Source organism: Mus pahari, chromosome 6, assembly GCF_900095145.1.
Source record: "Mus pahari chromosome 6, PAHARI_EIJ_v1.1, whole genome shotgun sequence".
NCBI classification, from domain to species: domain Eukaryota; kingdom Metazoa; phylum Chordata; class Mammalia; order Rodentia; family Muridae; genus Mus; species Mus pahari.
Window position 1 is genome coordinate 67,883,248 of NC_034595.1, and position 14,544 is coordinate 67,897,791.

Consider the following 14,544-nt stretch of genomic DNA (forward strand, 5'->3'; position numbering starts at 1 on the left):
CCTCGAACTCAGAAATCCGCCTGCCTCTACCTCCCAAGTGCTGGGATTAAAGGCATGCGCCACCATGCCCGGCTTGGAATTTAGTTTTTAAAACAACAGTTGAGAGTTTCTTTTCCCAAGTGACTCTACATGTGTCAAGTTGATATAAAACTAGCCAGGATAACAAAAATTGTAACTCCAATTCCAAGGGATCTAAAGGCCTTTTCTGACCACTTCTGGTACCAGGCAAGCATATTGTACACATGCAGGCAAATCACTCATCCACATGAAGTGAAATAAGTAATTCTTAACTTTTTAAAGAGAACGTAATCTATGATCTTTATATTCTAGTCACATTAAGTATGGATTTTTTACAGCTTGCTTTTTGTGTATATCACTGTTATTTTGAAAGTAAAGACATAGAAATATTGTTTAGATCTGGAAATCAGTACAAATGGAAATATGTTTGTGTTGAGAGTTTGTTAATTTTTTTGTAGTCATTAATGGTTTTAGTAAAATGTGTCTATGTGTATATGTGTTTATTTTTCTGTAGTGTCACATTGGAAAAGAAGTAAAATTGTTCAGAAATTATGTGTGGAGTTTCTTCTTAAATGAAGACGTGATTATTGTGATTATGGATCGGAGCAAGCGGAACTCAATTGCAGGATTTCCCCCACGTGTGGAGCGTCTGGAAGAATTTGAAGGAGGTGGTGGAGGGGATGGGAACACTGTGCAGGTGGGGAGAGTTTCATCATCTTCATATCGTGCGATTATCAGTGCCTTTTCCAGACTGACGAGTTTGGATGACTTCACCCGTGAAAAAATAGGATCTGGGTTCTTCTCCGAAGTGTTCAAGGTGAGTGATCTCTCAGCTTGTTTTATGTGGTTCTTCTGGTGGTCGGAATCACTGCAGCGCTAAGAGCTGTTTGTGGTGGTTTGTTTGTTACTGCTTTTTAAAGGTAGGGTTTCAGCATGTAACCCTGGCTGGCTTTGAACTCCCAAGGATCCAGCTGCCCCCACTTCCCGAGAGCTGGGATTACAGGCACGTACCACATGTTCACTGCCAGCCTCAACTTCTGTGTGCTTGGATTATGTAAGCTGTGATGTACTTTAAACTATTTGGAGAGACCTCATTCATATAATTTCTACCTGTTTTGTTTTGGGTTTGTTTTTTTTTTTTTTTTGTTTTTTTCGAGACAGGGTTTTTCTGTGTAGCCTGGAACTCACTCTGTAGACCAGGCTGGCCTCGAACTCAGAAATCCGCCTGCCTCTTCCTCCCAAGTGCTGGGATTAAAGGCGTGCACTACCACCACCGAGCTTTTTGTTTGTTTTTAAGACAGGGTCTCACTGTGTAGCTTTGGCTGATCTGGAACGCCTACAGATCTGCTCTGTCTTTACCTCTTGTTTTTATATTGGATTAAAAGCATATAACACTATGCTGGGCTCCACCTTACATTTTATTTTTATTAATACTAGTTATTATTTGTGTATTTTTTTTGAGACAGGGTTTCTTTGTGTAACTTTGGCTGTCCTGGAATTTGCTCTGTAGATCAGGCAGAGACCTGTCTGTCTTTGCCTCTGGAAGTGCTGCATTTAAAGACCTCCACTGCACCATGACACCTGTCTCATTATATTTTGATTTCTTGAGACAAGGTCTCTCTATGTAAGCCTGGCTGCCCTGAAACTGGCTATGTAGAGCATCTATTTTGAACTCTCAGAGATCCATACCTGCCTTTGCTTCCCTATGTTGGCATGAAAGGAGTGAGCCACACATCTGGCTTGCTTACGTGACTGCTGGGATCTGGCTCAGGTCTGCATGCTTATGTGACAAGTACTTTGCTAACTAATCCCTCTCCTAGCCCCCTCCTTTCTTTTGAAATTTTGTAGTTTTATTATTTGTTAAATAGTGTACTCAGTCGTTGGCTACTTTGTAGCTTCTTTCTTCCACCCTTCTTCACCCTTCTTCCACCCTTTCAGCCCCCTAACACTAGGTAGGAGAGAAAAAAGGACAGAGGGGAAAGGGTGTGACAGTATCCTTAGAATTACTTTCTGCTGATTAGGGGCATCACATTCCTTAGGGCAAGATCTTCGCCATCAGGATATCTGGTTTCTTCTTTTCATCTCTTCAAATATGACTACTTAACAAACCACAACACACCTCATCAGACATGATGACATGTCTGATAAACCACAACAAACCTCATCCAACCACCAGCTGGCCAACCAGCCCCTTCTGTCAGGGCTCTAGTATTTACATATCCTCTGAAAAGTCACAGTAATTCCAAATGTTACTCACTTGCAAAAACTATCTGCAGCTGGCAAAATCAGCCCCTAGTAGAGCATGAGGCAAATCACAGCTGCTGTGGACAATCAGAAGCAGCCCCATAGCCCACACCTGGGATTAAAATGAAAACACATTCTTACAATATTTCTGTGGTTTTAAATATTTCTGTACTTTTTCTAGAAGGCTACTCTAGTGTATCTCTGACATTTGTTTATGTATTATTGCAGTATTGGAGAGTGAACTAGGGCTCAGGCTTGGCAGGTGCTCCGCTACTTAGTACTACTTAGTCCAAGTAGACCTTGAACTTTGAATCTTCTTGTCTCACTTTTCATGCAACTAGAATTACAGGTCTGTACCAACAAACCTGGTCCAAAAACTTACTATATAGCTAATATTTTTCCTCATTGATTAAAATTGTCACCTTTTTGTATTAAAGTTTCCTTTACAGTGTGATTTAGTTTCTTTCCAGATTTGGAGTCATTTTCCTATCTATTCATAAACCAGTATACATTGTTATAATAATTTAATCAGATAGCTTTGATGTTTGATTAATTTAGTTCTCGTCTTCATTTTTAGGATTTTCTTGGTATTTATTTTTCCTTTTCTTTCTGTATTTTGGCAGGAGCCTTGGGCTTGCACACAGGTCTTTGTACATGCTAGACAAATGGTCTACTGAGCTACTTCTCTAGCTCCCTTATTTCTTGTGTGTTTTAGAATTAGTTTTTAAAAACTTGCTCTTGTCATATTAATTGGAATTATGTTGTAGGTTAATTTAGGTTCGGATAATAGCCTTTTTTGTTCTTTGTTTATTTGAGACAGGGTTTCTCAGTATATAGCCTTGGCTGTCCTAGAACTCACTCTGTCAACCAGGCTGGCCTTGATCTCAGAGATCCACCTGCTTCTGCCTCGAAAGTGCTGGGATTAAAGACATGTGCCACCATAGCCTGGCCTACTTTCATTTTTTTTTTTTTAGAAAATTGTAATAATATTTTCAGAGCATGTTTAAAATAATGCCTTTTGCCGTCTTTGTCTTGTTCCTGACTTTAATGGAATGTGTGTAGTGTTTCCTAATTAAACGTGCTAAAATAGAGATCCTTCATTCAGTTAGGGATCTCTTTCTTTTTTGATTTATTTTATGTGTATGAATGTTTTGCCTGCATTATATGTATGTACCTCATGTGTATTTGTTTGTGGGGGTCCCCAGATATAGGAGTCATGGTTGACCATTGAGCCATCCCCTTTGTCCCTATCTTTAAACTCAAAACAACAACAAAAAGTCTCCTGGGCTGTTGATAAGGCTCAGCAAGTGAAGGCCTTGCTAGCAAGCCTGGCAATTTTTGTTTGATCCCTGGGACCCACATGGTGGAAGAGGAGAACCGATTCCCTCAAGCTGTCCTTTGAGCGCCATAAAGAATTGGCATAAAATATTTGAACATACTAAAGTGAGACCCATCACGTAGTATGCAAACAAGGCGGGTAAAGCAAGGATGGGTGTCAGAGCTGGGATGCAGCTCAAGGACACAGCACTTGTTCAGGATGCATAGGCCGTGGCTTTCATTTCCAGCACTGAGAAAAATTCAAATGAATATTGAGTCTGCCTTTTCAGAGCCTGTGGCATGGTAATTAATTTTATATACTTTCAACTTGACACCTGGGTTATGGGGTGTCAGATATTACTCTGGACATGATAGAATGTTTTTTGAATTGAACTATGGACTGTGTTAGGTAGTCTTCTCAATATGCCTAGTCTTCAACTGATCATTTGAAAATCTGAAAAGAACAAAAAGGCTGCCCTGCAAGAGAGAACTCCTGCCTGGGTGAGTGAGCTGAGATGCCGCTTTGCCTGGCTTTGGAGTGGAGACGACCATGCAGCTCTTCTTGGGCTCTGAGCCTATAATTAGGTAACGACACACTGTCTTGAGCAAGCAGCACAAACTGAGGACCCATGGTGGGGTCAAACCATGAAAACTCCCATCATTTATTTTTAGCATGCTTCTTAATTTTCTGTGGACCACTTTCTTGTATTTTCTTCTTTAGTCTTGAAGAAGTAACCACTGGGGATGGAATTCTTTGAGGGTATGTCTCCAGCAAGCCAAGGACTTCCTATATAGGCTCCCGAGTTTTCTTAGGCTGGCCTCGGTCATGCTGTGTAGAACAGGATAAGGCTGAGATCTTGAGCCTCCTGCCTTCACTTTCCCATGCTGGGGCTACTGGATTGAGCCACCAAACCTGGTTCTTTTGTTTTTTTCCTAAGCAATCATTCATGAGGCATTTATTCATTATTTATGTATACTTGAAAGAAGTGTACACCATGTTTTCTATTCTCTATTTCTTAACAAGATTATGAAGAGTCTAAAATATTTATGGATCAAAACACAACTGGTTTATACATGAACTATAAAGAACACTAAGTCTACATACAGCTGTGCTGTAAGAGCAGAGATGGTTTTTAACTCGTGTTTTTATTATCAAAACAAATTAACTTATCTCATGGGGAAACAAGCCAGCATTGGGTGATGAAAACCCTTCTTGGCTATTATATCTCCCAGTTTCTTGTCTTCTGTGCCTGAGTATTGAAGATGTAACAACTTGAGGGGATGTCAGCAATAGATGGGCTATAAAGGACCCATCAGTTCTTAAAGACTAAGATTATTCCCTGAAATATGTGTTGAGATAGCTGCAGCCCCCTTGCAATCCATCTCTGTGGGCAGCAAGCGTTGATTCTATAGCGTGCTTTGTCAAGGAGGCTGACGGCGAAAGGCGTGTGGTAGATACCCAGTGACCACAGTGGGCATATTGAATGCAGTGTTAATTTCTTTTTGACAGCTGCTTTTGTGCTACAGTGGCCAAGCTGAGTAGTTATTAGAGGACCACAAGGCCTCAGGGCCCTATTATGTTATGTTTACTGTCTGACCCCAAATGGAAAGTTTGCCAACCCATGATCTAATAGCTCTAGTGGATGGCTAAGAGGAAGTTGGGTTTTAGTCTTAATTATAAAGTACAGATGGTTATAGAACTTTAAAGGTCAAGTTAAAGGAAAGGTGTTGTTAGTAACAATGAAAAGAAATATTTGACTCCAGATACAAGTTACACAGGCAACTTAATGACCTTCAGTGAGAAGACCTAGCAAGAAGAAAAATGAAAAAAGAAAAGAAAGGGGGATTTGGTCGGGGGGAATAGTGGCCAGCTGTGCTGTCATGTGCCTTAATTCCTGCCCAGCACTCAGGAAGTTCTTGAAGAGTGTATGTAGTGTTTCAGTTTTGGAATTCAGGGCCCTGCAGACATAAGGCCGTCCTTAATTGTATTACCTGCTTAGGTTATATACTGTCTTTTTTAGCTCTGAAGTCTGCCTCTACAGAGCACTGGCTCCACAAAAGTTCTCAGTAGCTCAGAAAACAAACTCATACCACTGGGCCGCCTTTGGGTTTTCTGTGTTTGTTTCTGTTTCAGCAGTATCTAGCAAAGCCCTGCCACCTAGAGATAACTCATTAAATATTAGTCGCACAAGAGAAGACCTTTATAGATGCACTTGTACATGTGTACCTGCATGCATGGGTTCATTTACATAATAAAAAGAGGGCCCAGAGCCTCGCTTGATTTCAATCTCAACTGCCACTATAAATGTAATTTTAAAAAAATTAAAAGGCAAAAGAAGTAATACCTATTCTATGGAGTTGAAGATGTGCTAAGGTTCTATATGTAAAGGACTTATGCTGTTATATACAGACATTATTCTAAGAGCCACTTGTCGATTTCATATACCTGTTTAAGAGCTGTTCAGTTCTTTGTACTAGGTACCATGTTAACTTTTATGTATTTTCTTGTTTAATATCTATAAAAACCTTGTAAGTAGTTATACTTCCTTTTTTTTTTTTTTTTTTTTGTTTTGTTTTGTTTTTCGAGACAGGGTTTCTCTGTGTAGCCCTGGCTGACCTGGAACTCACTCTGTTAGACCAAGCTGGCCTCGAACTCAGAAACCTGTCTGCCTCTGTTCCCAAGTGCTGGGTTTAAAGGCGTGTGTCACACCCCAATCTTGATTTTTGTTTTGGTTTAGTTTGGTTTTTGAGACAGAGTCAATTATGTAGCTCTGGCTGCCCTAAAACTTGTTATGTAGACCAGTATAGTCTTGAACTCACTAAGATCCACCTGCCTCTGCCTCCAGAGTGCTGGGATTAAACGATTTTGCCTATGTCCAGCCCTCACACTTGATTTTGAAGGTTACTTTAATTCTCTGAACACTTGGAAAAGTTCAATTCTGAAATGTCTGGTTTGGTAGAGGAACAGACAAGGGCATACACACATATATAAACGCCCCCACATACACCCCCCCACACACACAGTCTTTTTTTTTCTCTCTCTCTTTCATTCTCTTTTTCTCTCTTTCCTTCCTTCTCCCCCCCCCTCCTCAGGGATATGAAGAATTCTAATTTTCTCCCATTATATTTTTCTAAACTGGCAACACAAATACCAACTTTTAAAGGACAATAAACTTACAAGCTAAAAGAACCCAGTGTTTGCCATCTGTTTGCCACTGAAATATTGATTTATTCATGTTTCTGGTTATGCATTTATTATTTAACGCACATACAGCTTGTCATGCAAACTCTGTGTCCGAGGCGTTCCCAACGGTTGTGGTTTAAGGAGAGCAGGGAAACATTTTAGCAAACAAATAAATATTATTCTGTGATGTTTATTGTTGTGATTGGGAAGATGGAGGTCTTATTTGTGCTTATAGGTATATGCAACCATGCCAGTTTTGTGCATGCTTAAATGCCTTCTACCAGTGGAGATGCATTCTGTCAGAGGTTAAGTTTGTTTTTTTGTTTTTTTTTAAAAGATTTATTTATTATATATAAGTACACTGTAGCTGTCCTCAGACACACCAGAAGAGGGCATCAGATCTCATTACAGATGGTTGTGAGCCACCATGTGGTTGCTAGGACCCGAACATGACCTCTGGAAAAGCAGCCAGTGCTCTCAACCACTGAGCCATCTCTCCAGCCCCAGAGGTTACGTTTTTAAGTTTTTATATTCTCTCATACCTTTGTCTGGTAGTTATTTATTTATTTATTTATTATTTTTTGTTTTTTTCGAGACAGGGTTTCTCTGTATAGTCTTGGCTGTCCTGGAACTCACTTTGTGCACCATCCCTGTCTGGCTTGGAGTTTTACTTGATCAAAATCATTTGGCTTTTTTTTTTTTTTTTTTTGCATGTAGCTTATTCCTTTATTCTGATTCGTTTCAGTTCTAGAGAAAAAATATTGTTACAGGAATGTCATTTTCACCATAAAATTTTATTTATGTTCCATACTTTAAAAAAAAAAATTCTCTCCATTACTCGCAGACGCTTTCATGAACAACAGTGCTTGGCATTTTTTTAATCTTTGGTTTATTAATATTTCTCCTTCCCAAAATTAGGTTTTGTTTTTGTTTTTTGTGTTTTGCTCTGTACCCCATTTTTTCAGATTTTCTTCCCAATGTATTTTTTTATTATTATTATTATTTTCTTTATTTACATTTCAAATGCTATCCCGAAAGTTCCCTATCCCTCCCCCCCGGTTTTTTTTTTTTTTTAATATTTATTTATTTATTTATTTATTTATGTGTGTACACTGTAGCTGTCTTCAGACACTCCAGGAGAAGGCATCGGATTTTTGTTAGGGATGGTTGTGAGCCACCATGTGGTTGCTGGGATTTGAACTCAGGACCTTTGGAAGAACAGTCCCTGTTCTTAGCCACTGAGCCATCTCACCAGCCCCAGTTTTTGGTTTGTTGAATGTTTCATAGAACTCTATAAATGGTTTGTTTTCTGTTTCATAATTCTACTTTTGTCTTTATAAGTATACTTATTTGGGGTATTCTGTATTTTCCTAGTGTTTGTAAGTTTACCCGTAACTCATTTTGCTGTTGTTGTTCCTTTGAGATAGGATTTCTTATAGCCCAGAGTGCCTCAAACCCACCTTGAAGTTCTGTTCTTCCTACTCTGAAACTGGTCTTTGGCTACTTTATGGATTCTTTTTTTTCCTACTCTTCTGTTCCCTCGTCCATCCTTTCAACCCCTACCTAACACAAGATAGGAGAGAAAAAAGGACAGAGGGGGAAAGGGGTGAGCTGTTGTTAGGCTACTTCCTGCTGATTCTCAATTCCTTGGGGCAAGTTTGATCTTCACTGTCAGGATATCTAATTTCTTCTTGTTTTCTCTTTGCACAACAAACCGCCACCAACAGCAGTCAACAACAACAAGCCAACAACCCACCAACCACCACCAACCGTGAATCTCAGGGTGCTAGCATTTCTTTTTTTTTTTGGTTTTTCGAGACAGGGTTTCTCAGTATTGCCCTGGCTGTCCTGGAACTCACTTTGTAGACCAAACTGGCCTCGAACTCAGAAATCTGCCTGCCTCTGCCTCCTGAGTGCTGGGATTAAAGGCGTGCGCTGCCACGCCCGGCTAGAGCGCTAGCATTTCTATGCCCTCTGAAAAGTACCCAGAATTTCAGATATCTCACTATCACATGAACTTATCTGCAGCAAAGTCATGCCCTTTCTAGATGGCCATGCTAGATCTGAATTTTTACGGCACCAGGTATACATTGCTATCTGTCTGTCTGTCTATCTCTCTATCTATACACATACACACATATTCATACACGGGGAAACACTCATACACAGGGAAACACTCATACACAGGGAAATACTCATACACAGAAAATAAAATATATCTTAAAAAATTTTTTTGAGATAAGCTCTCTCTATTATGTGGCCCTGGCTATCCTAGAAGATGTAGACAAGGCTGGCTTTGAACTCAGAGATCGATCCACCTGCTTCTGTTTCCTAAGTGTTGGAATTAAAGGTATGTATTACCTAGCTTAAATAAGTCTTTAAAATAAGAAAAGTCTGGCGTAGTGGGACTTTATCTTTAATCCCAAACTTGGGAGGCAGAGGCAGGCATATCTCTGTAAACCAAGGCCATATTGGTCTACATATGCAGTTACAGAACAGCCAGAGCTATATAGTGAGTGTGTCTGGAAAATTAAAACAAACAAAATAAAAATAAATAATCCAAAAATTAAAGGAAGACAGATTGCTTATCCCTAAACGTTTTATTATCAAATATTCTTTTTTTTAAAGATTTATTTATTTATTCTATGTAAGTACACTGTAGCCATCTTCAGACACTCCAGAAGAGGGAGTCAGATCTTGTTATCGATGGTTATGAGCCACCATGTGGGATTTGAACTCCGGACCTTCGGAAGAGCAGTCGGGTGCTCTTACCCACTGAGCCATCTCACCAGCCCTCAAATACTCTTAAAATTGAACATTTTGTTAAACATGCACAGTGGGGAGGGGAGGCGGTGGTGGCTTGTGCTTTCAGTCCCAGCACTTGGAAGGCAGAGGCAGATGGATCTCTGAGTTTGGGGGCAGCCTGGTCTAGAGTGTACCAGGATAGCCAGGGCTATAAAGAAAATCCTTGTCTCAAAAAATAAGAAACAAAAACAAAAAAAATTAGAGAAAGTCAGGCAGTGGTGGCTTGTGTTTAACCCCAGCGCTCAGAGGTAGTCACAGGTGGATCTCTGAGTTTGAGGCCAGCCTGGTCTACAAACAAGTCCCAAGACAGCCAGGGCTACACAGAGAAACCATGTCCTGAAAAACCAGGAAAAATAAACTAAAACTTCAGAGTGAACCAGGATGTGGGGCACATACTTCTATTCCAGTACTCCCTTCAAGTTAGCATACTGTTCGATCTGATGAGTGCCAGTCCAATCGATGCTGTTTATCAAGACTATTTCAAAAATGATAACAAAAATATCCAGTGACAGTAGATGGGGAGACCCACTCACACACAGATGTGATCTGCACATAGAGCTGGAAAAATACTGTCAGTGAGATCTTTGTATAAAAAGGCCTCTTTTAACTTATCCTTGCAGGATCTAGAAAGGAAAGCAAGCCACTTCTCTTTCTTTAATCACGAGATACATGACAACAGTGTCATTGATTCCCCGAGAAGAGAGCTGGCTTCCAAATCTCTAGAAGGATCTAACTGAGGGGAGAGCATGCCAGCATCTTTCTTCGTTTCTCTGAGGATGGCTTCTGTAGCTTTCCAGCTTCTCAGCTGTGGCCACTGCAAACCATTGTTGCTTAAAGTACAAGATAAAAATAAGTTGTGATGTGTCCTGTAGTAACGGATAAATTAAACTTTAGAGTTATAGTTGTTTCAGTGAGCCTTTGCAGGGCAAAGACAAAAGTCGAGGTAAAGTAATACTCCTGAAGTTCACAGAATGACAGTAGCTTTGCATTCCAAGTCCCTGCTGTGCCAGTTCTGAAATTAAATTTAAACAGTTATATTTATTGATTTTGTGTGTGTGTTTGTGTATGCACATGCATGCATGCATGCATATGTATGTGTCCAGTACACTAAAACCAGGACTTTGTGCATGATGAGTCAATACCCTACCCTTGAGCTACACCCCAGCTCTGTTATTCACCTCTTAGAGATACATTTTTATAGTGCTTAGTGCAAGCTGAAAGTATGCCATTTTTATGCCTTATAAAGTGTCTTATAAAGACAGCTTTATAGCTCATTGTTACATAAGGCTTACTCATACTTCTTCCCTCCCCCACACTTAAGACTTTCAGAGGGACTGCTTCCTTTTAGAACCCTAACTCACCAGCCTTGGCCTTAAGGAAGTAGTGTAAAAGGATTTCCTCATTATCTAGGTGTGGAGGCTGAGTCAGGAGGCTTGTGTGAAGCTACAAGTAGACAAGTAGCATGGTGAGATTCAGAGATGTAACAAGACCCTGCCTAATCACATTTTTGCTGGGTGTGATGGCATGCCTGTAATCCCACTCTAGAGGTAGAAGCAGAAGGGTCAGCTGTTCATGTTCATCCTCAGCTATAGGAAGTTTGGGGCCAACCTGGGTTGAGTTCCCAACTCTTCCCTGCTCTTCTCCCCCCCAATAAAACCCCCATAAAAATGAAAATAAAACTCAGTGTGGAACAATTTCGGTCTTGGATGAAATAAATTCATCTTTATTAATGGACAAAGACAAGTATATTTTTTAAAAGACTTACTTATTTTTAGGTATATGGGTGCACTGTAGCTGCACAGATGGCTGTGAGCCTTCATGTGCTGGTTGGGGATTGAATTCTTTAGGACCTCTGCTTGCTTCAGTCAGCCCTACTTGCTCAGTCCCTGCTCACTCTAGCCCAAAGATTTATTTATTTATTATACGTAGGTACACTGTAGCTGTCTTCAGACATTCCAGAAGAGGATGTCAGATCTCATTACAGATGGTTGTGAGCCACCATGTGGTTGCTGGGATTTGAACTTGGGACCTCTTGCACTTTGAGCCATCTCAGCCCCCCACCCCACCCCCTTTTTTTTTTTTTTTGAGACTAGATCTCACAGTGTAGCCCAGGCTGGCCATGCACTCATATTTTTGCATCAACATCCAGAATGCAAGATTTGTTTTATCTAAGCTGTTACTAGAACATCCTGGTATGTTCTGTGTGTGGAGACCTTGCTGTCACCTATAGCTGCTGCTTTCCCTTTATTTAACTTTGTAGGTGCGACACAGAGCTTCTGGTCAGGTGATGGCTCTCAAGATGAACACGCTGAGCAGTAACCGAGCAAACCTGCTGAAAGAGATGCAGCTCATGAATAGACTCTCCCATCCCAACATCCTCAGGTAATGGGTCCTCCTCCCTCCCTTCCTCCCTCCCTTCATCAGCGAGAGGTGTCACTGGATGCTTGCTACAGTGAGAGACATCACTGGATGCTTGCACAGTAGTACTTTATCTCAAGGAATCTGTCTTGCTGGGGTTTAGCTAGGCTCTAGGCCTTTTTCTCCCCATTACAACTTAATTTTCTGTAATTAACAATATTTAGTAAGGCAACTTCCTCTCTCAAGTTGCTTTATTCTCATCAGAACATTAGTACTAGCCCATTAGAATAATTGTTTCCTACTGCAATCAGTAATTTGTCAAATAAAAGACTGATCTCTATGTGGCGATTTAATTTTCTTAATTGCTTTATGAGGACTTGTAATTACATCAGTGAATAAAAAGAACAGCAACATTATGGAGTAAGACTATCCACCCTAAGCTGTGAGTACTCACTTAGGGGAGACAACTTGCCTTTGAGAATTGTTTGTACACACGAAGGGCTTGCGGACCAGGATAGCTCTGTGGGTAAAGGAGCCTGACCCTGATGACCTGAGTTGGGCCCCTGGGTTCCGCATGGCAGAGGGACAAAATACAGTGTTGGCCCTACTTTCAGCTAGACTGTCACTGACCTCTGTGTATGCTTAACGTGTAGTCTGTCTCTCCTTTTCCTCTTTGTGTGCACATGCATGCATGCATGAAATAAATGTATCTTAAAATTTTTAATCCCAATATTCAGGAGTCAGAGACAGGTGGATCTCTGTGAGTTCGAAGCCAGCCTGGTCTACAGAGTGAATTCTAGGACATCTGGGGCTACACAGAGAAACCCTGTCTTAAAAAAAAAAAAAAAATTAAAAAGGGTTACACTGGCTGAAGGAAGCTCAGCGGTTAAGAGCCCTGGCTGCTCTTGCAGAGGATGGGGCTCCGTTCTCACCACCTACATGGTGGTTTCCAGTTAAACTCAGGTTCCAGAGGACTCAGCACCTTCTTCTGGTCTCTGTAGATACCAGGCATACATGTTGTGCAAATGCATATACACATACAAAACACTTAGACACCTGAAATAAAAATACAATCTTTTAAAAAAGGGTTGTAATATATATGTGTGTGTGTGTATGTATGTGTGTGTGTGTGTATGTAATCGATATCTGAATATTTCTCACTTTAATCATGATAGAGTGGGCAGTTGTGCTGTGCTTCCAAATGAAATTGCACAGGCAATGTAAGATGCTTATAATGTTAAAAATGACTATGCGGGCCTCAAAAATCCTATTAACTCCCAAGATCTGGAGTTACAGGTGAGTCACCATAAACAGGTTATATAAGAAAATTTTCTCCCCCACATCCCCTCTTTCTTGACAGGGACCCATGTCGAGTCCACTGCCCTTGAACTCATTATATAGCTGAAACTGGCCTTGAACTCCCATCCTCCGGTTTTACCATCAAGTGCTAGAATCCCAGGCATGGACCACCATACCTAGTTGATAGGAGTCTTTTGCCTGCAGGTATGTATGCCAGTGCCTGCATAAGCCAAAAGAGACTTTGAAACTGGAGTTACAGAATGAGTTTGGGATTGGATCCAGATTCTCTTCAAGAGTGGCCAGTGCTCTTAATCACTGAGCCATTTCCTTAGCCCCTCCTTTAAGGGTTTTAAAGAAAGGTTATCCAAGCTGGGCAATGGTGGTACATGACTTTAATCCTAGCACTTTCAAGGCAGAAGCAGGTGGATCTCTGAGTTTGAGGCCAGCCTGGTCAACAGAGCAAGTACCAGGACAGCCAAGGCTACACAGAGAAACCCTGTCTCAAACAAACAAACAACCCACCCCACAACAACAAAAAAGTGAAAAGTTAAGTGGTAAAGTGTGTATGAGGATTCTAAAAGAAATAAAGAAGTAATAAATTTCTCATGAATTTAGAATAGCAGAGAGTTATGAGAAAAAACCAAAAACCAAAAACAAAAAACCCTAGTCAAAAACCATTGGGGAATGGAAGTTAGGAGGATATGGAATTGGGTTACAGATCTTGAGCACAAGACTTCCTGGCATGAACAACTCTATTCACAAGAAGCCCAAACTATCAATTCCTCCAGGCTCAACAAAATACTTCATTGTTTATTTAACTGATAACTTAGAACAACTGATATTAAAACCCATCCATCTTACTATACCTGTGTAGAAGAATATACATGCAAGCAAAGTGTATATCCTTCCCACCTCTGTGCCCTACCCACTTGTTTTCACCGGTTTAATTACCCACCCTTTGCTGCAATTGCAAGCGAGTGCCACCACATCCTGCTCTTCTTTTCTTTGTAAATGGAAATTTTTGTAGGGAAGATGATGAAAGGGAAAAGTTTAGCATGGAGGTTAGGGTCAAGGAGAAGAGACAGACAAACCTAGAGCAGCTCGGCTCATACTCTCCTGCTTGGCATGCAGAGCTCCGGCCACAGAGGAATAAGGTGCGCCCAGAGGATCCGGCACCACCCTCCAGCGGGTCTCACACAGCTGCCTTTCCCACTCAGACTTCCAAATCACTAACTAGGGCATTTCCTTCCTTCCTTCCTTCCTTCCTTCCTTCCTTCCTTCCTTCCTTCCTTCCTTCCTTCCTTCCTTCCTTCCTTCCT

The 14,544-nt window shown here is 40.8% G+C and overlaps 1 protein-coding gene across 1 annotated transcript in view; it reads left to right on the forward strand.

Moving 5' to 3' along the window:
- The window catches only part of Tesk2 (testis associated actin remodelling kinase 2), an 89,597-nt gene that overhangs the window by 25,577 nt on the left and 49,476 nt on the right, over window positions 1–14,544 (forward strand). The window contains exons 2-3 of the mRNA XM_021199796.1: window positions 533–835; window positions 11,829–11,950. Of these exons, the coding sequence (XP_021055455.1) occupies window positions 614–835; window positions 11,829–11,950 (344 nt within the window). The 5' untranslated portion in view covers window positions 533–613. The remainder of the gene's footprint in view (window positions 1–532; window positions 836–11,828; window positions 11,951–14,544) is intronic.